The sequence below is a fragment of the Grammomys surdaster genome, unplaced genomic scaffold, assembly GCF_004785775.1.
Source record: "Grammomys surdaster isolate TR1022 unplaced genomic scaffold, NIH_TR_1.0 126612, whole genome shotgun sequence".
Taxonomy (NCBI): domain Eukaryota; kingdom Metazoa; phylum Chordata; class Mammalia; order Rodentia; family Muridae; genus Grammomys; species Grammomys surdaster.
In genome coordinates this window covers 137,609-159,804 of record NW_021621401.1, presented here as the reverse complement: position 1 = coordinate 159,804, position 22,196 = coordinate 137,609, and the positions used below count along the sequence as shown (strand labels likewise).

Sequence of the window (22,196 nt, the reverse complement as noted above, 5' to 3'; positions counted from 1 at the left end):
ACACACACATATAAACACATGTACTCATATAAACACACATGCACTCACATATACATACACATGCACTCACATACATACACACATAAACACACACACACAAATATTATTATAAAGAGAAAGAAGCAAATCCCCTGTGGTAGGTGTGGCCCTGCTGGAACAGGAAACAAAGCAGTGACTGGCTTCGTAGCCAGTATCCTCCAGGGCACAGGAGCCTCGGGTGGTTCTCCGGACAGGGGCAATGCTCCTCTGAACTTCCGTGACCCATCCTACCTCCCAAAGGGCAGGCCAGCTGTGAGACCAAAAGAATGCAACCTCATGCCACGGGCTCTGCCAGACTTCAGCTGTGCCAAGTGCCAAGCGGTCTAGGGAGCACCAGTACACCAGCCATAGCTTGTCATCGAGGGAGAAGCCAGCGGGCAGTGTGAGGGGTGGGAGAGGTCTCTGAACTATCCCAGTGCCCAGATACAGAGTGGAAAGTTAAGGCCATGGAGCAAGGAGTGAGATAGATGGGAGGCAGACAGACAGACAGACAGGCAGGCCAAGTTAAAGGGAAGGTGGAGCAGAAGCCCTGGGCAAGACCCTGCTCCAGAAAATACTCCAAAACTGTATCTGCCTAGAAAATCCCAACCAATCCTCATGGTCTTCCAGGCCCTGTACTTACCCACTTGGTTTAGCACCTGCTCCCACGGCAGGGGGATGTCACCAGCTGAGGCTCCAGAGTCCCAGTGGGGGGTCCACCTTTGCACATTCGCCTTCATCCCATAGCTATGAGGTAGGCAAGGTTGGAAGAATATAGAGCAATTAATTACACAAGGCTCCCTGGAGGAGGGACCACCTAAGACAAGGCCACCCTGGCCAGCACTCCAGGCAGGAACATGCTAAGTATGAGCAGTGTGCTGAAGGCCTTGTCCAGGACTCTCTGGCAATGGCACTTACTGTGTGCCCTAGAGCCACTCACTCAGCCTCTCTGGGTCCCCATATTCTCATCTGCGAAGTCAGGATTTGAACTAGTCCAAGGCTGTGGGAGGGCTCAGTTAGCTGCAACTGAACAAGAGAGGGAGGGGATGTGGCCCTATCTTCTTTTTTAAAGATTTTATTTATTTATTTATTTATTTATTTATTTATTTATTTAATGTATATGAGTGCTTTATCTGCATATACACCGTATACACCTGCATGTCTGAAGAGGGCATCAGATGGTTGAGAGACACCATGTGGTTGCTGGGAATTGAATTCAGGACCTCTGGAAGAACAGCTAGTGCTCTTAACCACTGAGCCATCTCTCTAGCCCAGGCCCTGTCAGCTATGACTCCATTGCTGTGATCATGTGTTGATCCTGGGCCTAGGCTTCCCTATAGGCCAAGCCCACAATGAGTAAGCCCAGTATCTGACCTCTGCCCAAGCCAGAATGTGGAAATTCTCCCCCCCCCACCTACCTGGACCCTGGAGGTCAGTGGAGACCCCACCACCACATGACCTCTCCCAGCAAGCATCTCCGTGTCCAGAGCAGCCTTTTAAGCCAAAGCCGGGGATGTAACTTAGTGGTAGAGTACTTGACTAGCATGCTCAAGGTCCTAGGTTCGAAACCAGGACTACAAATAAATACAAATACAAAAACAATTCCTTAGCCAGAACCTGTCCCCAGGTCAGCAATGGAGTCAGGTTCCATTGGCAGTCTGCCCTTGACCCCAGGTTAATAACGGGGCCCAGGGTCAGCCTGGCCTCTGTACTTGGGACCCTTTCTGAAAAGTGTCCCCAGGACCTTGACCCTCCAAAATAGGGGACCTAAGCCCCCACTATTAGTGGGTGCCCCTCAGTATTGCCAAGTGTAGCTTCTGGGAGCTATGTCAGTTACACTGGTCCAGATGAAAGCCCAGGAGCCCTGTGAGACCCATCCTGAGTAAGACTGAACCAACCACGCTGTCTGAACCCAAACCTAATGGGGCACCCACCAGGCAGGACTCTGGGACCCCTATGGGGCTATGATCTGCTGTTACTACAGCTGCCAGACTCACACGGGGCTACAAAGCAGGTTTAATGTACCTTTGGGTGCAGATGGTGATTATGTGGCTTCAGACACACACTTCAGGGGTTCAAGGCCCTGGAGACATCCTTCTTTCCACGACCCCTTCCAAAGTAAGAGCTTCAAGTAGGCAGTGGCCAGTAATATGAGCCAGGAAGCAGCCTGGAACACTCAGGAATCAGAGGCTGCATCTCGGGACACAGTCCAACAGGTAGGCTGGAAGTACCTGTGCATACCTTCCTCTTACCTCACTCTCTCAGAGGCTTTCCTGGTGGAGCCATCATCTTGGCCCTGGTGCTGATGATTGTGCCCTGAGGTTTTGGCAGCATCTAGGCCCTGAGTAGCCATCGGCTGGAATGGATGTCTAATGTATGCCTCTCTGCATGCTCACTCTGCTTCACAGCCCACATGTCTGCATGACACTGTGTTTTAGCACCCATGGGATGGTGATGCCCAGCCACCATACTTGTCTGTGTGTGCCTAATGTCCAGTGTGTGAACAGCTTGCATGTGTAAGCTCTGGGAATGCACAGTCTGTACAGATACACCTACATGCACAGAGATGAGACGTACATGAATTCAGGCCGCCCCTTGTCACACCCTGAATGAAGCTGGGGCCTCCAGGGAGGGTGTGTGCTGGGTGCCTGCCAACCCTGAGCTCAGCCCAAGCTCAGCCTGAGTTTCTCCTGGGGCTAAAGAGCAGGTGCGTACAATGCCTGGGCCCGAGGGGCTGATACAAGCATCACCTGGCACAGTCTAGTGTCCTTCCCACAGGCCTGCCTGGCAGGTGTCACAGCCACAGTGGTTTGACTAGGTAGAGCAGTCCTGGGCTGCTTACTAGGCCAGGTTTGCACATAAACTTGAACTGTGACAGCTTTACCCACACCAGCTCTGCATCCTGGGACTCAGCTACAAGGACTGACAGAATCTGAGCTGGATCACTGGCATCTGGAACATCTGATCTACTATATCATGGGGCTATCTGGTTAGAAGTAGCCTCTTTCCTGCCCTGGACAGGACCTTCACTACCAGACTCTGTATTCCTGCTCAGGTAAGACCTGACATCAACCAGACCATAGTGTTGCAGACTTCTAAGCATCTGAGTGTTTTGCGCCCTACACAAGGTGGTAACCTTCCTGTGTACCTCTTGAGCCTCATAAAATCAGAAGATCATAGGGACCCAAAAGTCACCAGACTGTACACCCTGTGGTAGGTGCAATCAGTGGCACAAGGCAGTCCGGCAGCTCTAGCTGAGCCCTTTCTTGTCTTCTAGAACCAGGATCTTAGAGACAGCTGATCTCTGAGGTTTGGGCCACAAGGTGTGGGGGCACCTCTCCTGCAGTGCTTGGTAGATTCACTGTTTGTGAGATTTGCTAATTGGATACAAGGCACTCATGGGTCCCCAGGGCCGACCTGTGATAAGAAAGGCCAGGTTCACTAGCTCTCCTCCCCTGCCACTCCCTGCCGTTGTGACGTTTTGTTTGTGGGACTGTTTTCCTCCCCGGGCAAGGTCAGATACCCTTCGAGATGTTAATACTGACTCGCTTTCTATTTCTCTCTCCGTTTCCATCTCCCGTGAAACTAACCTGAGCTGCTCCCTGCCTCATATCTAGCTAGGCCTGGACCTACAACCCCCAGCATTTGGGCTCCCCTGCCCTGAGACGCTTCCGCCAGGATGATCAGAACTGTCCTACCGTCAGCTATGGGCTCCAGAGTGGGTGAGAAAACACTTCTACACAGAAGGGAATGCCTGGGGCCCTTGAGTGGCTGTGGGTCATATTGCTGCAGAGGTGGGTATTGATGCTCTGGCCATCCCATCCACATGAACCCAAATCTGGGGACCTGTCACAAGGGAAAAAAGGGAGGAGAATGAGCTCCCTGGGACACAGGCCAGCTAGTGTGGTACAAAAGAGCATCGGAACTACAGCCCCACCAACACAGTCCTAGAAGTCCTAGTGTGGACAAGATGGGGCTGTGGTAGGAGCCACCACCAGTCTAGGCTACAAGACATAGACCAAGCCCTCTTTGGTAGTCCCGGCATAAACCAAGGCCAGGCCCCAAGGAGGCAGGGGCGAGAATGGTCCACAAAAGACATCAGACCATGGCTGTCTTCCAGAGGCCCTGTCGCTGCTGCATAAGAGATTTTGCTAAGAGTCTGCTCTGTGTCGCTGGAAACAAACCCCTTCCTCCTGGGCTGGGAGACCCTTTTATGTCCAACTACAGAAACAAGGGGCTTGGAAGAATATGGAGCCAACCCTCTGTCTCTGAGTTTTAGGGTCTCAGGGTTCACACTATAAGTGCACAGAGCAACAATCAAGGAGGTACTTACACACATGTGCGTGTGTACAGAGAACATACACATACTTGCAGACACCGTGGGTACCAGAAGGCATGCAGGCCCAGGCTATGTACACAGAAACTGAAATGGCTCTGCCAGCCCCCTCCAGGTCCTCCATTCTAGGAGGGCTGTGGCTGAGGTGGTCACAGGGAACTCCTTCACATGCCCTCACCATTGCTCTGTTGCAGGTGCCCTGGCGAGTCCTGGTCTCGCCCTCCTCCTGTCTCTCACTGCCCACTGCTCGGATCCTCAGACTAAGAGCTTGCCCAAGGGAGGACTGAATGCTAGTGAAGCCAATGCATGGGTCAGGTGAGCAAAACCCAAACTCGGCAAATTGTTTTCTGAGACTGGGCATGAAGAGGAGGAGTGGTCCTGAGTCTTCTGTTGGTGGTCCCAGGGGAGGGACTATGTCCAGGGTCCATACATAAGGCTCAGATAGGGCCATTGTTTGCCATCACTGATCTAGAGGGTCTAATCTGACTTCAGTGCTGCTCACTGGTGTGCTTCCAGGGTCCAGTGTCAAACGTATGGTGGCAAGTCACTGGCCATTGTCAATAGTGTGGGCATGATCACAAGAAGCCTCAACCATCAGGGACTCAGCTGGTATCCCTCAAGTTTCCCCCTTGGAGCTCCTGGCCATCACCCCTCACTGGTTATACCAGGACCAGGGCCTTCAATGCCACCCCTATTCCCTAAATCATCCCTAGACATTGTCTTCTGTCCAGGGGTCTCCAGCCTGAGCTTGACTTATCCCCCATTTCTTGGGAATCATGCTCGTCCATGGGCCAGTTGACAAATGCAGTGATTGATCAAGCAGGACCAGGGTCCCAAGTGGGTCTAGCCAAGTCTGGGTTGGCATCAGAGACACCCTCCCCCCAGTAGGTGGATGTTATATAACACTCCAAGAAGAGTCCAGAAGATGACCTCACCTATGGTCACCCAGCATGTGACCCTATACCCTTCAGCAGCCATCAGGACTGGTCCAAACCTGAGTCAAAGTCAGTTGAGCCTGAACCCCAGAGTGATGGCAGGACCCATATTAAAGCCCCATCCAGCTGAGAACCTGGCTCTAACAAGGTCCTCTAGGATGGATGGTGGAAGGAAGGAAGGAAGGAAGGGAGAAAGGGAGGAAGGAGAGAGTGAGGGAGGGAGGAGGGGAAAAAAGGAAAGGAAATTTTATCTGTAACAGGTACTCCCTGCCTCTTACTCCCCAATGGTTAAGACAGTTGAGTCATCTTCGTCCCCCTTGCAGTAGGCAAAGCCTCCTTTGTCTTTCTTCATGGGTCTTTCCCTTTGGAGTCACATGGTCTTCTCCTACTGCACAGGGACAACACCTCTCTCCTGCAAAACTTCTGGTGCTTGCCAGCCAGCCAGCTGCCCCAGGAACAACTCTCCAGTTTAATCAGAACCTTGGCTTCACAGAGGGTCACACTCAAAGCCTGGCAGGTAAGTGCATCAAGGGCCAAAACAGAGCACAGGTGGTGTAGGCCAACAACCAGGATACAGAGACACATAGGTGGAGGGCCAGTTTTGCAAGGGCTTGGGGATTGGCACACAGCTTCCCTGAAGCAGAGGGCTATCTCCAGGTCATCCTATCACCCTCAAAACCACCTATAATGTGACTCTTTGGTGGCCCCACTGTCACTTCTGAGGGGACTCTTCTTCTGAGAGATGATCAATGTGAGTGCCCACATTGGGTGGTTCCAGCATATTCCAGCAAGTCTGTCTACAGGGTGCTTCGGCCTCAACTTGAAATGATCCAGGTCTTGTCTGCTGCTTCAGGCTCTGCCCTGGAATCACCTAGGATGTGATGCCTCCTTGGGGTTGTCCAGCCCCAGGACTCATGAGGGAGGGTAGTTCAGCCCATTGGCCTCTCTCCCACCTGGGACTGCAAGATCCTAGACTGAGGCAGGCTGAACCCACTTGGCCCTACCTCATCTTGGACCAACTGTCATCTGCCGAACTTAACAGAAGGAAAAAGCTGGACCGTGAGGCACGGACCTTTAACCTCGGCTTTTAGGGACTGAGCAGGGGACTGTCTCAACTGTGAAGAAAGATCCTTTTTTTAAAATAACAGCCTTGCGCACTGAACCTCAAATCATCCAGATACACATTGTGCAAACAGATAGACTGGAAAGAGAAACAGGTAAATCCGTTGTGATAGCCAACCCTGTCCACTGCCTGGCAAGACAGATCGGGTATGGCAGAGGAATCAAGAATACAGAGGAGTTGCCGGGCCTCACGCCTTTAATCCCAGCACTTGGGAGGCAGAGGCAGGCGGATTTCTGAGTTCAAGGCCAGCCTGGTCTACAGAGTGAGTTCCAGGACAGCCAGGGCTACACAGAGAAACCCTATCTCGAAAAAACCAAATTAAAAAAAAAAAAGAAAGAATACAGAGGAGCTCTTTCAGAAGTTTAATTGCCAGAGCTGGTATGTGCGGACAACTTTACCACACAACAAAAAGAGCTTCTTACCAAGACAACACATCATTGGCTCTAAGATCCACCTTCCCAGTCCTTACAAAGAAAGCATCCAGTCTCTGCTCTTGGAGTACAATGAACTTGAACCAGAAATCAGTCTCAGAAAATAGATGGAGAACTCGCAGATACCTGGAAATTGAACAACATGTTTTTTTGTTTTTTTGGTTTTTTTTTTTTTTTGAGACAGGGTTTCTCTATGTAGCCCTGGCTGTCCTGGCACTTACTCTTATAAGCCCGGCTGGCCTTGAACTCACAGAGATTTACCTGCTTCTGCCTCCCAAGTACTGGAATTAAAGGTATGCCCCACTACCACCTGGCTGAACAATGCACTCTTTAAAATAGATTTATTTTATGTATATGGCTGTTTACTGTCATGTGTGTACATCACACGCATGCCCAGTGCCTGCAGAGATCAGAAGAGGGTGTAAGATACCCCAGAACTAAAGCTATGGATGGTTGTGAGCCACCATGTGGTTGATGGAAATTGAACCCAGGTCCTTTAGAAGTGCAGCCAGTACTCGTAACTGCTGAGCCATCTCTCCAGCCTATGAACAAAACTCACAGGATTTTATTTCTGGGGGTGAAGTCTCACGTATCCCAGTCTGGTCTTGAACTCACCGTATAGCCAAGGGTGGCCTTAACTCTTTTTATTTTAAAGATTTTTTTAAAAAAGTAATATGTATGAGTGTTTTTCCGCATATATACCTGTGTACTATGTATGTGTGCAGCACTGGAGAGGGCAAGAAGAGGCCGTTGGGTCCCCTGGAATTGGAGTTTCAGACAGTTCTCAGCCCTCATATGAGAGCCGTGAGCCAGACTCAGGTTCTCCGCAGGAGTGGTTAAAGAATACCTTAACCGCTTACCCATCTCTCCAGTCCTTGGCCCTGAACTTAAACTCGTGAAGTAAAAAACCTTCCAAGTGCTTGGATTCCAGGTGTGCACTACCATATCTGGCATCAGGACAGTTGCAAAAAGGGTTTGAGCTAAATGAAAATAAAGAATACAGCTGGTCTCTGCTGGAATCCCCACAGTCTAGAGGCTGACACTAGAGGACTGTGAGTTTGAACCTGAGCTACAGAGTGGGGCCTTGTCTAGAAGAAAGAAAACTTACCAATGGGGTTCAGCAGGAGCAATGGTGGACCACATCTTTGAATGCGTGTGTTAGAAAAGAGAACGATACAGGTCCAGGAAGATGGCTCAGCTGGTAAAGGGTTTTGCCACTAGCCTGACAAGCTGATTTTGATGCCAGAATCCAGATGATGAAAAGAGAATCGTCTCCCACACGTTGTCCTCTGGTCTCCACATGCATGCCACAGCATGAATGCAACGCCACCGCCACCACCACCACCACCACCACCACCACCACCACCACCACCACCAGGGGGAAAAAGCGTTAAAAGAAAAATATCTGGACAGTGTAGGTTTCTATTAGGAAACCAGGGGAAAATGAGAGAGAGAAACCTAAAAGAAGAAATCGGAGGCAAAAATGAACAAAGCCAGAAGGAATTCAACACCAGAAGCTGCTCTCGTGGAACAGTGAAGCGCCCCTAGCCTGGCTACTGGTGAGGGCAAAGACACAAAGTACTGATAGTGGGAACAAGCAAGCCTCTGCTGCACACCCCTCGACAAAGGGATACTAAAGAAATGTCTATCCATGCGCAGGTGTGACAGCTTAGAGGGAATGAACCCGTCCCCTGAAAGGCAGAATCTGTCATTACCCACTCAGGGAACGTGGCGACAGCTCGCCACAATAGGCATGATGTATTCCTGTCTTCTCGGGACTCAGGAGAATCTTGAGTTCAAGGTCAGACAGGCTACATATATTCTTTCCTATAAAGGAAAGAAAAGAACAAAGGAAGAGAGAGAGGGAAGGAGGGAGGGAGGAAGAGAGGGAGGGAGGGAGGGAAGGAGGGAGGGAGGGAGGAACAGACAGATGGGAGATGAGCACTTTTTTTTTTTTTTTTTTTTTTGGTTTTTCGAGACAAGGTTTCTCTGTGTAGTCCTGGCTGTCCCTGGCTGTCCTAGAACTCATTCTGTAGACCAAGCTGGCCTCGAACTCAGAAATCTGCCTGCCTCTGCCTCCCAAGTGCTGGGATTAAAGGCGTGTGCCACCACACCCGGTTCCTCTCTGGCTGTTTACTACATTTGCTTCTCTCAGGACTATCTGTCTCCGGCCTCGTCTTCCCACCCTCCTCAGCTCTGTGCTACTACAGGTTTCTCTCACGCACATCTCCAACTCCTTCTTAAACCTCTTCTTCTGAGGGGGGTAGGGGCTGAACAGTGTCCCTTCAGGGCCAGTCCGCACTGGACAGACAGTAACCTGCTACCTGACCTCTACCCCTGCTCAGCTCAGCTGCTTGGCCAACCTCGCTGCACGGCTGGGCCTCCAGGATGACTTCGAGTTCCACCCACCCAACCTTCTCCTTTTCTACAAGTGAGTGTCCCTGCCATCAGTAGGGAGATTTGAACCCAGGACCGCAGTGACGGTCTCCTTATCATGTGCCTGCCAGTTGTGGTTGGGCCACCACCTCTGGTCTTCGGCCACCCTGGAGACACTGGGAAGGCTGCTGGGAGACCCAGTCCTACCTCCCTGACATCCCTCCACTTGTCCTCAGTCTGAGCCAGGTGGGGGACACTAACTGCCGGGCCTTCATTCACCATGCTGCCCAAGGGGACATAGAACTGCTGGCCAACTTGCCCAACCAGAGAGTCGCCCTGCAGCGCACAGCCTTGGCCTGTCTGGTAGGTACCTGAGGTGGGGACAAGATTGAGCAGTGAGGCCCAGTTACCTGTTCAGCGCTGACCAACTGTCTCTGCAGGGGGGACCCCATCTACAGCTCAGTGCATCAGATCTGTGGCTTCTTGGGGTCCTGGTGTGTGACATGGAGGCACCACGAATCGTGACTGCAGACCCCAGTGTGCTGAAGAACCTGCTTCGCTGCCCAAGGCTTACTGTCTTTCAGACTGCTGCCCTCAACCCCCTGCTGGCCAGTGGGACGACGCAATTGGGGGGGGGGGGGGTTCCGGGGATCAGGCTGGGGGGGTATCCAGGGAGCCTAGAGGGCTTCCTTCTTTCAGATAAGATGGGAGGGGCTTGAGGTTTGAACCCAGGACAGCAGTGCTGCCTCCCTGAAGTCTTACTGTTCTTTGAACTCTAACCCCAGCCTCAACCCCACCAACATTGCAGGTTGAGGCAGTGAGGTACAGGGCTAAGAGTGCTTTCCACCACCTAGGGTTCATAGCCAGCCAGACCCCCAAAACTGGGCACTGGCCGGGAATGAAGAGCCTATGACTATTCTTCCAGCCTGCTTAGAGATGGGGTAGCATATTAGACTCCATCACAGTGTCCTTTCCCATGCACCAGGCCTCCTGGCTCCTGGAACCTGGAGGGGCTACAGGCCCTGGGACCTCTGGCCACTTACATCAGCCCCTACCTGTGGGAGAAGGTGCAGGAGGTAGGAAAATGCTTGGAGTGGGACTGGCTGTGGGTACCACCAATCAATCCAGGACCATGGGTGCTGCACAGCTACTCTGAGTGGTGACCCTGGGTTCTCTTATCACACCCTACATAGGGCCTGTGGGGCAGAGGGAGGGGCTGGGTTGACCCTTCCTATGACTGGGAATGGACACACTTGCCTCCGCCAGGCCGTGGGCTTGGACTTCTTCCGCAGTGTAGTGGCTGCTTGCCGGGCAGGGCAGCTGAGCAGGCATGATGCCAGGCGTTTCGTTGTCAACTTCCTGGAGTCCAAGGCCACTTCAGTGTCCTCAAGGCCCAAGCGGCGCACAGGTCAGTGTGCCCACTCTATACCAGGGACTCTATGCCTCCCCCAGTCTGGATTCCTAATCATGACCCAGTCTGTGCCAAGCTCTTGGCTAGAGGTCAAAACTGAGGAGCAAGTCAAGGTCTGGTTATGACCCGGAGTAGAGGAAGCTGGGCATGGTGGTATTTAAGGGGCCGAGACAGGAGGATCTTAAGTTTGAGGCCAGCTTGGAATACATAGCAAGATTCAGCCCTGCTAAAGTGAAGAAGATCAGAGTGGGGGTCAGGGTTAAAGATGAGTCCCAAGGCCGCAAGCTGTCATCCCAGGCCTTCGCCCGCCAGACTGCTCATCGTCACACCTTGTAGGGAGATCCTGTGTCCGTGGCAACATCACAGCAGCCACCCTGCACGATGACCTCTTTCTGGTGCACTATGACTGCACCCAGCTGGAATCCTGCCTAGGCACACGTGTGCTCAGGGCCAACCTGGACCCCTTGCTCCAACACCCGCTGCCTGCAGAGTGTCAGCGCGTTGTCAAAACCAAGCTAGCTCAGGTGTGTGGATGGTCTGTGTGGGTGGAGGCTGGAGGGCTCAGCTACAGCTTAACCTGTCCGCCTGCCTCAGATCTACCCACATGGCATCCCCGAGGACCAGCTGCACCTCATCAGCTCGCTGGTCTACCTCTACTCCCTTGCTGAAATAGGCCAGTGGAACATCACATCTGGAGACACGGTGATGGTCCTGCTGGCCTCAGATGCGGCTCTGGACAACCAGACAGAGGTGAGGGGGTTTGGGCTGGCAATGGGGCAGGAGCTGGCTGGTCTGGTTTGCTCAGCCCCACTGAGCCTGGCCCTGCCTCCAGGCAGTTCTACAGAGGTTCTTGGACCATAACGGCAAAGTCACTGGAGCTCTTCTGGTGGCCATCGGGGGTTCCCGTCTCTGCTGGATGAGCATCAAGCAGATCCAGGTCATCCAGCCCTCAGAGTTCCGGTGAGCCTCCTAGTCAACCATCTTCCCGACATGAGGCACGGGGAAAGCTGAGGTTGGGGAGATAGGGTGGAATGGCCCAAGCCACGCCCCCAGAGGTTTATTGGACCACTATAAGAAAATGTCACAAACGGCAAAGGAGATGGCTCAGCCTGTAAAGTGTTTGCAGCACACGCTCAGGGTACCTGAATTCAGATCTCCAACATCCAACAAAAGCTGGAGATAATCACCACACCTATAATGTCAGCACTGGGGAAACAGGGACAAGGAGATCCCCAGGGCTTGCTGGCCAGCCAGCCAGTCTAGCTGAAATGATGAACATCAGGCCAGTGTCCCAATTTATTTGTTTGTTTGTTTGTTTGTTTGTTTATTTATTTATGGGTTTGGGTTTTTTGGGGGGGGGGTGAGACAGGGTTTCTCTGTGTAGCCCTGACTGTCCTGGGACTCACTCTGTAGACCAGGCTGGCCTCAAACTCAGAAATCCGCCTGCCTCTGCCTCCCAAGTGCTGGGGTTAAAGGCGTGTACCACCACTGCCCAGCTCAGTGTCCCAATTTATAATTGCTACTGAGGAAGACACCTGAAGTAAAATTCTAGGCTGCACACACATGTGCATGCACATGCATGCACATGCATGTACACACACACACACACACAGACACAGCATAAAGGTGCTTACCACCAAGTCTCACAGCCTGAGTTCAACCCCTGGGTCCCACACTGTGAAGGTAAATATTGACCTCACACATGTATTGTGGTACACACACACATACAAATAATATTTTTTTAAAAAATTTAAAAAGCATAAAATGAAGAAAGGAAACATCACAAACTGTTTGAGTGACTTAAAATGAGAAATATATTCTCTAGGACTTCTAGAAGCCAGAAATGCAAAGTCAGAACATCCGCAGGGCCAGGCCCCTCTGAACCTCACAGGAAGTCTGCCTTGCTCTTTCCTGTGTGTCTGTATCTAAACCCCCACCTGTCATATGGACACCAAGAAGTGGATTTAGGGCTAACCTAGGAACTTCATCTTCTACTCTGATTTCATCTGTGAAGAAATATATTATTTTCAAATAAAGCCACTTTCTGAGTTACCAGGTGGATTTAAATTTGGGGGGTTATACAGAGGGCAAGAAGAAATCAGTGCTTAAAAGGATGGAGGATACACTCAGTGGTCCCATTAAGGGCTTTCAAGCCTACTCATGTGCCTCATCCCACTCCCAGGCTGGCCGGAGCTCCAGACATCTCTCCCTGCCCTCAGAGTCGGAAGGATGTGCTCTTCGCCAAGGCTCATGAGGTCTTTAGGAACACCAGTAATGTGGGAGAATATTACTATTTAATACGACCCTACCTTGGTGAGCCCTGCCCTGTGCTTCCTCCCCGCCTCTGCCTCTCCTTAAGTACCCCTCCCTACCTTTGTCCCGTGTGTCCCCAAACAAGTCCTCTGCCTCCTTGGATCTCACCACTGCTCCCTCTAGGTGGTGCCCCCTTGGAGGAACTTCAATACCTGGCCCAGGCTAACATCTCCATGGACATTGATACGTTCACCAACCTCAACCCCCTGACGTTGAAGGTGGGCCCAGGGGCTACCTCTGTTTTGTTTTATTTTGTTGAGATGTATTGTTACTCTGTTACCCAGGCTGATCTGCACCTCACAATCCTCCTGCCTCTTTGTCTTGAGTACATTGTGGTGTATATCAGTAATCCCAGCACTCAAGACAAAGAGGCAGAGGGATTGTGAGGTCAGCAGACAGAGTGGGGTTGGCCAAGCTGGCAACCCCAGGTCTTAGATGCATATGTTCCAAAGCTAGAGGAGTGGCATTTGACCTCTGCCCCACAGTGCCCATCCTGCTCATTCCTGGGAGCAGCACTGACTGTGCCGGGTCCTTTACAAGCGAAGGTAGCCCCACGGATCCTCATACCTCCTCCCCAAACCTCTGGCTTCGTTTGCAGAGCATGGATGTGGAGAGTGTGAGAAATCTGCTGGGCCAGAACCTGGGAGATCTGCGGAAGGCCCGCAGCCACCCGAATGTCATCCTGTGGATGCATAGCCATAACATGTCCGACCTGTCTGAGATGGGCCTGGACACCAGCCCCACACTGGCCTATGTGACCACCAGGCCCCCCAACACTGCCTACCCGCCATCCAATTTGATCCACTCCCTGGATCTGCCAGGGAATGATGGTGTTTCCCACACCTCAGGTATGGTCCACACCCCTTGTTCCCATCCTTTGCACACCCCTGGCTGTCCCTACCTTTCATCTGCCTCATGGGAACTCTCATGTGTCACAGGTGACACCGGTCATTGCCTAATGATCCATCTATAGCCACACAATTGCCTCATCCAAAACCTATCGAACCAAGGCCAAGTCTGGTGACCTAAGGTTATAATCCCAGCTATTCAGGAGGTTGAGGCAGGAGGACGGCAGGTAGTTCAAGACCTGCCTGAGCAGCAGAGCAAGTTTAGGCTAATCTGGGAAACTTGGAGATGGCCTGCCTCAAAAATTTATATACAGGAGCTGGCTCAGTGGTTAAGAGCATTGACTGTTCTTCCAGAGGTCATGAGTTTAATTCCCAGAACCACATGGTGACTCATAACCATCTGTAATGGGATCTGATGCTCTCTTCTGGCATGCAGGCATACATTCAAATAGAGCGCTTATATACATAAATAAGCAAAAGTTTTTAAAAATTACATACATATATGTGTATAAATATATATGTATATTATATATGTGTATATATATACATATGTATAAATATATGTATTATATATATGTATGTACATATACACATACACACACACACACCAGTGAATGTAGCTCAGTGGAAAGAATTTCCCTAACCAAGTGGAAGGACCCAGGTTCAATCCTCAGATTGAACAAAAACAAAACAAATACCCCCTCCACAACCCAAACCCAAAAAGAGAACAGGCTGAGACCAGAAGAGCTGTCATGGATGGGCCCCTACACTGACCCTCCTAGCTGTCACCACCACAAAGGGGTGCTGTCACCACCATGCACAGAAGGGACTCTGAGTGCATCTTCCAATCAGGACTGATGGGTCTCTTTCTTCTTCCACCTGCAGGAAGTCCTCCAGTTCATCTAGGGTACTTGTCACTTGCTGTGGCTCTGCCTTCCAGCCTTCTGTGGCTGCTACTGTGTCAGTTACCTTTGGGACAAATGGACACTGCTCACAGGACACTAGGACACTGGCCATTGCCAATGGCACTAATCCAGGGCAGTCAGACCCCTGAACATCAGATTCAGGAGGAATGGAGCTGCTATTGGAACAGGACACCTGCCTAGGCTGAAATACATGTCCCTGGCCCTAGGGGACCTGCTGCTATGTCCTCCATCCTAGGAGGCTGGCTCTGGTACGTACCTCAGCTCCCAGGATCTGAGCCCATAAAGCAATAGGACCTACCCAACCAAAAGGACAAGTTGGTAGGAGAAGACAGAGTCCAGATCTTCCGGCCTATTCCAAGACAAGTGGGACTCGGTGTTACTTGAATGTAACCCTTGCTGGTGGATCTAAATAAAAGCACAAGGCTATTGTACAGCGTGTCTCTGCTAGAGCCTTATTGGGAACAGAATCCTCTTGGCAGGGCCTAGACTGTGGTGGCCTCTCACACCCCTCAGCTGGAGTCTCAGGATTTCCACTACTCTTGGAGATATCAGCAATCACACCAGGAAGGCCTTGAATAGCTACCACCTGTGTAGGGGGCCATATTTCATTACTCTTTAGTGGGAGAGATGATCATGAGGAGCTAGCTGTATTTATGTGATCACAAGAAACTCCAAAGTCATTCTCTTGACTTGTCTTAGGAACACTACAAGACATCTCAAGGGGGCACATGCCACTGTTTATTGAATTCAAGAGTCCTCAAACTTTGGCAATGACCCCTGGTAGTCCTTCCTGGTCAAGATGGCCCCTGTAGAGCTGGGGCCAGGAGCTTTAGGGGTGGTGGTCTCAGCTCAGTCTTAAAGCTGGGAGCAGAACTGGAATCCATGCAAACACAAATCCTGGCCCAAGGAGTGGGGCTCCACTGGAGAAGGCCTCTGCAAAGAGAGGAGGCAACTCAGACTCCCGACTCCAGTCCCCAGCTCTGCCCATGAGCAGCCCAGCTCACCTCGGACATTGACGTCCAGGACCAGGTAGCCATTGGGGATGCCACCCTGAAGTCCCAAACCCAGCCTGTCCAGGTCTTTCTGCTGCTGCCGAAAAAGCCAGTCCCGGATGGGGCTTTTATCCTCCTCTGTCTTCAGGTCCACAATGTGTGGCCCCAGAAGTTTCTGTACCTCAGCCACACTCAGCCCCTGTCACAGCACAGGGTAGCCATCAGGGTCTCTTGGCCCCCAGAAGGTTGGAAGATCTACTGAGAGTAAACCACAGCCCACAATACCTCGGCCCCTATATACAAGGGGCTGTTCAGGAGCCCATACGTCTTCTAGCAGAGCCTGTTCAAACTCCTCCTCACAAGGTCCAACCTCTCCTCATGAAGTTGTCTTTTTTTTTTTTTTTTTTTGGTTTTTTGGTTTTTTGGTTTTTCAAGACAGGGTTTCTCTGTGTAGCTCTGGCTGTCCTAGAACTCACTCTGTAGACCAGGCTGGCCTCGAACTCAGAAATCTGCCTGCCTCTGCCTCCCAAGTGCTGGGATTAAAGGCATGCACCACCACTGCCCAGCATGAAGTCCTGTCTTTTGTCCCTCCTGTACCCCTGCTTTACAGGAGGCCCTCATGAGGCTCTACCTGACAAAAGGCTTTATCCCATGTGAGGACCCCCACCAACTCCCAAGCCCTTCTCCTCAGGAAGCCTGGCGACTCTGTACTGCCTATCTCAAGCTCCATTCCACCCCCCAACCCCCCCCCCACAATGAGTTCCCACCTCCACTTACCACCAGGGAATCCACCTGCAGCTTCTTGAAAGTGGCTATGTCCATGCTCACATTGTGCTGACCGAGGGCCCGCAGGTCCGCCATGGAGGCCCCGCCTGCAGGTGTTGAGGCCTCCGTTTGAAAACTCACAGCACAACATAGTCCCACTCTTGACTAACACAGTTTTTCAGAGATTATCTTCTTCCTAGGCAATGCCTAAGCCCTTCTATGCTCAGCAACCATCTGGACCACTGGGGTCAGGAGGGGTTAGAGAGCCAAAGTCATCAGTGTCAGATCCCACATATGCCCAGGGGTGGGGCAGGGAGAGGGTAGGACTTGGCAAAGGACTGTGGAGTCTGCAGTCCTCCTGTAGTGCCTATCCCTCATGTGTGCGTTGACTCACCCAGGAATGTCCTGATTTTCTCAAAGTATTCCGTTCCACTCAGGTTCTGGAAGGCTGAGCAGGCCTTCTGATAGAGGATACCCAGATGCCTCTGGCTGCACTTGTCCAGGTCTTGGGGCCCGACCAGCCTGGGGGACATTGTAGGACATGGTGGGGATTAGGAACCTCTGAATATCCACACAGCCCTGAAGACACCAGAGCTCACCACATAACACTGGAGGGTATAGAGTGCAGATTCTGGGGGCTGAAGTCACATAGGTAGCTTAATGGGATGTCCTCCAGGGCTTTTACTATGTCCTCGTCCAGCTGGCCTCCTCCTCGAAGATAGCAGGCGACCAAGGCAATCACCTGTGGGAAGAAGCCACTGAGGCACCGTGAGGTGGGGTAAGATGCATCCCCCATCAGGCCACATGCCTTGTGGGGTAGATGTTACCTGAGCATCCATCTTTTGTCCTTCGCTGACTTTGAGCAGAGTTTTCACTGTGTCTGGTGAGGTCACGTTCCACCGGTGGATGTCCTCAGGGCTAACATATCTGAAGAAGTGACCCAGCTGCTGGATCAGAGACTCAGGATAGCCTTGTGGGTAGGTCTATGGAAGAAGGGACCATCAAGGCCAGAGTAACTCCTGGAGCCGTTGTCCTGGGTACAGCAGGCACATGGGAGCCTATTAAGATTCACCTCGTCCAGTTTGTGCTTGAAGATGTTGAGCTGCTCGTAGGTGAAGGGAAACTCATTCACAAGGTCCATCTGGCTGGCTAGCATGGTACCATTTACACAAGCCTCCAGCTCCCAATTCTGGTAGAAAATGAGGTTTTCATCCACCACAGTGGCCTCCTTCCCTGGAGGGCAGGCTTTCTCTGCAAGGGGTAAGAGTCGGAGGCTCCTCTCAACTCTCTCTCCTCCCACACCTGCCATGACATAATGGCCTCAGTTTACCCACTGACAAAATGGGGCAATCCTATTCACTCTGTGAAGTTATGACTGACCAAGCTGAGGAGCCAGGAGGGGCCACTGGTAGGAGCAAATGAAACTCTACAGAGCTAGATCCCTAATCCCTACTGTCCTATCTCGGTCTGCTACCCAATAGACATGGCTCTGGACTCACGTTCTGTGTCCCGCCGGAACCTTGGGTGTATGACAGTCAGCTTAGATCCCAGCCAGGAAGGATCTCTGGAGATGCGTTGCAGCCATTCAGCTATGACATCCTGAGGATGGAGTGTGGTAGGTTGAGTCTCAAGGCCCAGCAGCCTCAAAGCCAGGCTGGGTAGCAGGACCTTACCTTGGGGATGCTGTGGATGATGGACTCATCCAACACTGCCAGCAAGCCCTGCAGAGCGTCCAGGGTGGAGACTGACCACTTTGACGGGGGGCTGTCCAGAAACAAGGACAAAGTCAGAGACCAAGAATGTGGCCCCAGAGAGACATCAGGAGAGAGCAACTGGGACAGACAATGCCTCTGCTGAGAGGTCAGAAGTGCAAAACCTCCCAGGGGACAAGACCTGACAGAATACTGCAGGGGAGAGCTGGCCCTAGGAAACCCAGTCTGGCTGTGGATTGCCTCACATGTAGCTGCCTATAGGCTAAGCCTACTCACCCATATGGAGCTCTTCCACTTCTCAGAACCTCCCTGACTGCCTTTTCCTGGCCCTGGTCCAGGGGCCCTCGGCATCTTGCCAGCCAGGGGAGGAGGACTTCTGAAGATTTGGCCGCAAATTTCCCAGGCAGGTCACAGGCCAGGCCTCCGAGAGCCCGCACATCTGCGTCATTGACTTGAAATCCATACACACCCTGCACACACAGCCAGCTTCAGCACCTCAGGGGAACAACCAAGCCCCCTTTGTGCTTTGTCTCTAACTGTAGTAAAAGGTACCATTCCAGACCTGGCATTTCAGAGCCTCCGTCAGCAGCCTCTGACGCTCCAGAGATCTCCGTGGGAGTACATCTACATTGACTTTAGAGATGAGGGAGAAGAAGTGGGCACAAGCCTGTTGCCCCGGAAACATGGCTGGGCTATGGAGAGGGGGGTATGCTGATTACTGTGTAAGTGTACAGGCATGCATACAGACACAAACACACACACAGACAAACACACAGACACATATAGACACAGGCACAGACATACAGACACAAACACACACATACACACACACACAGACACAAACGTACACAAAGACACAAACACACAAAGAGACATAGACAAACACACAGACATAGACATGAACACACACAGAGACATAGACAGACACACAGACACAAACAAGCAGAGACTCAAACACACACACAGACACACACACACACACACACACACACACACACACACACACGACACTTCACTAAGTGCCTCCCTGACAAAGCCACTCAGTCACTGCACATCGTAGTAAAGGACTAGACGAAGAGGGGATGAGACCAAGTCCCCGGCTCGAGGCCTACTTGAGGAAGAGCAGCAGGTCCAGTGGGAGAGCATCCAGCTCCTCGATGGTGAGGTGCTTAGGAAGGCGACGTGCCAGACAGCGCAGCTGCTGGGAGACCAGGACATGCAGCTCAGAATGTTCTGGGCCATAGCTCTCGAGGGTGGCCTGGGGCACCCCAGTTCCATTCCACCCTACATGCCACAGGCTGCACCCTGGCTCTGTTCACAGACTGTGCCGTGAACATTCCGCTGCCTCAAGGGACAGGTCTGTCTTGATCTTGAACCCATATAGGCTAGTCACAATAGCCTCCCTCTCCCCTCCTGAGTTATGCCGCCATTGACCATATTTCAAGGACAGAACCTTGAAAGACAATGCAAGGTCTTCAGGAGAGGGACAGCAAGACAAGTTCAGACTTGAGAAGGGATAGCAGGCTCAGAGATTCCCCAGAGAGCTGAGCCCCCAGTAGATACACACACCTAGTGGTCAGCTTAGGCAGCAAGAGGAGCTCTGAGGGGAGCCGGCAGCCGGGACCAGACCCTGAGTTGTCATCAAGGTGAGCAGATATTCTAGAAACTAGTCACCAACTTCCTAGTCACAGTACATCTCCCTCATACCATCCAAGGACCATGGTAGGGACTGACCTGATGTACCCGGAGCGTGATGTTCTTCTGTCTCACAGTCATAGCCAGCTCCTTGGCATGTTCCATGCTCAGGCCTGATAGCTCATCACATGTCAGGCTGAGAAAGAGGCCTGTGGGAAGACTGGGGACAGGGCTGGGAGTCTGAACCCAACACTGTCTCGCTAGAAATGCTTCCCTGCACAGAGTATCCTCCCTTCAGAACCCTGGGGTTCTCGTGGCCCTCTTTGGGACATGTGAGAGTCTGGAGGGCAAGGTACCATGAAACACAGTCCCTCCCCTAACTCTGAGACAGCCAGGTGGGGAAGGAGAGAGAGTAGAGAGATCAGATGAGACACAGAGAGTTTGGGAACCTGGATGTCTGGCATCTGTTCGCTCAGCCCACAAGGGCTCCTGAACACGCCAAAAGCTGCTGAACCCACCTGGCAAAGTCACTGGCACCGTTCACAGCATGGAGGAATGTGGTTTCCTAGGAGGATAAGGCCTGACTGACATTTCCCAAGCAGGTGGGTGTTTCTTTACCTAAGAGCTTGGTCTCAACTGTCTCAAGGTCCAGATACTGCCTGAGTCTGGCTACTTCTGGGGCCCGGGCCTTAACACCCAAGGGCCCCACTGCCTCCCAACTCAGCTCCTTTCAGGGCCCAGCTACTGCCAGGATTCTGCTACTCTCTGGGCTCAGCAACACTTCTGCTCCACAGCCTCTTTGAAAACTGACACTAAGGGATGGTATGTATTCATGTGTAAAACACAGAAAACATTGCTTGCCCCTGCAGCCCCAAGACTAGAATAGAAAATTCTTCTGTTTCCCCCAGAGGACCTCACCTGACTCATCCTTGTCGTCTGGGTCTGCAGAGGTGGTATCCACCCTGTGAGGTGAGGATACAAAACTAAAGAGAGGCCAGGACAAAACTGGGCTGCTCTCCAGCCCCAGCCCTCTGCATAACCCACTGTGTGTAGAGAAAGCTAGGCCCCCATACTCCACTGTGTCATATAGCCTATACTCTGTAGGCCTAGGGATTGTCCCCACTAGGAGTGTCCCCACTATCCAGACCTTTCACTGTTCTCAGTCCCTAACCCTCCTGGAACTCAGGCCACCTAGCGATGGCTCAAGGAGAAAGCAAAGAGCAGGTAGAGCCTCATACAAGGTCCCATGAAGGCCCTGGGTCCCCTTACCTCTCCTGGGGATCAGCCTGGGTCCCCTTACCTCTCCTGGGGATCAGCCCCCTCCATACTCACCAAGACTAAGGAGAAGCAGTAGGAAACTTTGACTGCAGACGGGACTTCCACAGGACCCCAGCAGGGGTCGAGCTGTTGGCCAGGCCATGGTCTGTGGATAACAATGGCTCTGAGGTCCCCACCTGTCCCACCCCTCAACCCACACCACCGTTTGGAGACAATGAGAGGGCCTTTGGACCAGCAAAGCACCTGTCCAACCTACGGGCACCTGCAGTAGTGTCTACCAGGCAGACTCTCCACACTGACTGCTTGCCAGACCCGCCCCTAAGAAAACCAGCCCTCCTATAGGGAGGGGCACTGGGTCTGAGTCAGCGAGGTGCCTCTGCTATGGGGCCCACTGGACAGCTGAGCTCACCCTCCATGCCCACAGGACAGGGAAGAATTGGAAGAATAGTACTAGGAGGCAAGGCTATCTCCTGTTCCGGTTCCCCGTTTGCACTAGGGGCACTGAGAGGTTCCGGCTGGGGCCACCCCTGTCCCTGAGGCAATGTGACTTGCACAAACAGAGGGCCTCATCACATCAGGCTGACCCTGTTGTAGAGGGAGGTGATGTCTCTTCCATGTCAGTCCCTTTGGGTGACATGGCTTCTCTGAGAGCTTTTCTAGTTCTGACATGATCAGGATAGCAGGCAAATAAATGGGTACCAAGCAATCCAGTGTTCCCTCTGGAGTGGGGTTCAGGGGCTCTGTGAACAGGGTGGGTATGGAGCTGTTCCTTCGAGAATTGTCCCCCTGAATATGTGTGGGGCTGTATTCTATCTGACTTTGCCTCGAGCCTCTCTTCCCCCCACCGCCATTGCTCAGAATATGGGCTTCTCATGCCCCATGTATGAGCTACCTGGACAGTCCAGCAGTAGGGATTGTCTGGTGAACCCCAGACCTCACAGGCTACGAGGCTCCCACACTAAGAAGCCCCAGAGCAGGTAGAGCAGGCTGCGGACCAGAAGATGATGTATAGGGTAGGTGAGCCCAGGCAAGAAACATGCATGTCTCAGTGTCTCCTCTCAATCCAGGAGACTATGCAGCCTGCAGCCAGTCTTATG

The 22,196-nt window shown here is 52.1% G+C and overlaps 2 protein-coding genes across 5 annotated transcripts; one reads left to right on the top strand and one right to left on the bottom strand.

The window, feature by feature from the left end:
* The first annotated feature begins 3,697 nt into the window (after nt 1-3,697).
* LOC114615118 (mesothelin-like protein) lies at nt 3,698-14,897 on the top strand. The gene is made up of 15 exons (XM_028760758.1): nt 3,698-3,740; nt 4,549-4,669; nt 5,686-5,806; nt 9,189-9,274; nt 9,456-9,582; nt 9,660-9,849; nt 10,204-10,295; nt 10,486-10,627; nt 10,967-11,154; nt 11,225-11,380; nt 11,463-11,590; nt 12,813-12,943; nt 13,067-13,161; nt 13,542-13,791; nt 14,677-14,897. Exons 1-15 carry the CDS (start codon nt 3,698-3,700, stop codon nt 14,895-14,897), a joined length of 2,091 nt encoding a protein of 696 aa, XP_028616591.1.
* Nucleotides 14,898-15,433: 536 nt separating this feature from the next.
* Msln (mesothelin) lies at nt 15,434-21,389 on the bottom strand. 4 transcript variants are annotated; one of them, XM_028760905.1, is made up of 17 exons: nt 21,343-21,389; nt 21,154-21,244; nt 20,740-20,783; nt 20,340-20,386; nt 19,921-20,041; nt 19,299-19,387; nt 18,749-18,878; nt 18,463-18,656; nt 18,148-18,238; nt 17,974-18,073; nt 17,547-17,725; nt 17,302-17,457; nt 17,074-17,216; nt 16,869-16,996; nt 16,487-16,581; nt 15,722-15,908; nt 15,434-15,650 (listed from the first exon to the last, which is right to left on the bottom strand). In XM_028760905.1, the coding sequence occupies exons 2-17, from the start codon at nt 21,239-21,241 to the stop codon at nt 15,562-15,564; spliced, it is 1,881 nt and encodes a 626-aa protein (XP_028616738.1). In that variant the 5' UTR covers nt 21,242-21,244; nt 21,343-21,389; the 3' UTR covers nt 15,434-15,561. The 4 variants fall into 4 exon arrangements, with proteins under 4 accessions (XP_028616738.1, XP_028616740.1, XP_028616742.1 ...); XM_028760907.1 differs by having other exon boundaries at nt 19,299-19,384; XM_028760909.1 differs by having other exon boundaries at nt 19,921-20,017.
* Nucleotides 21,390-22,196: the final 807 nt, after the last annotated feature.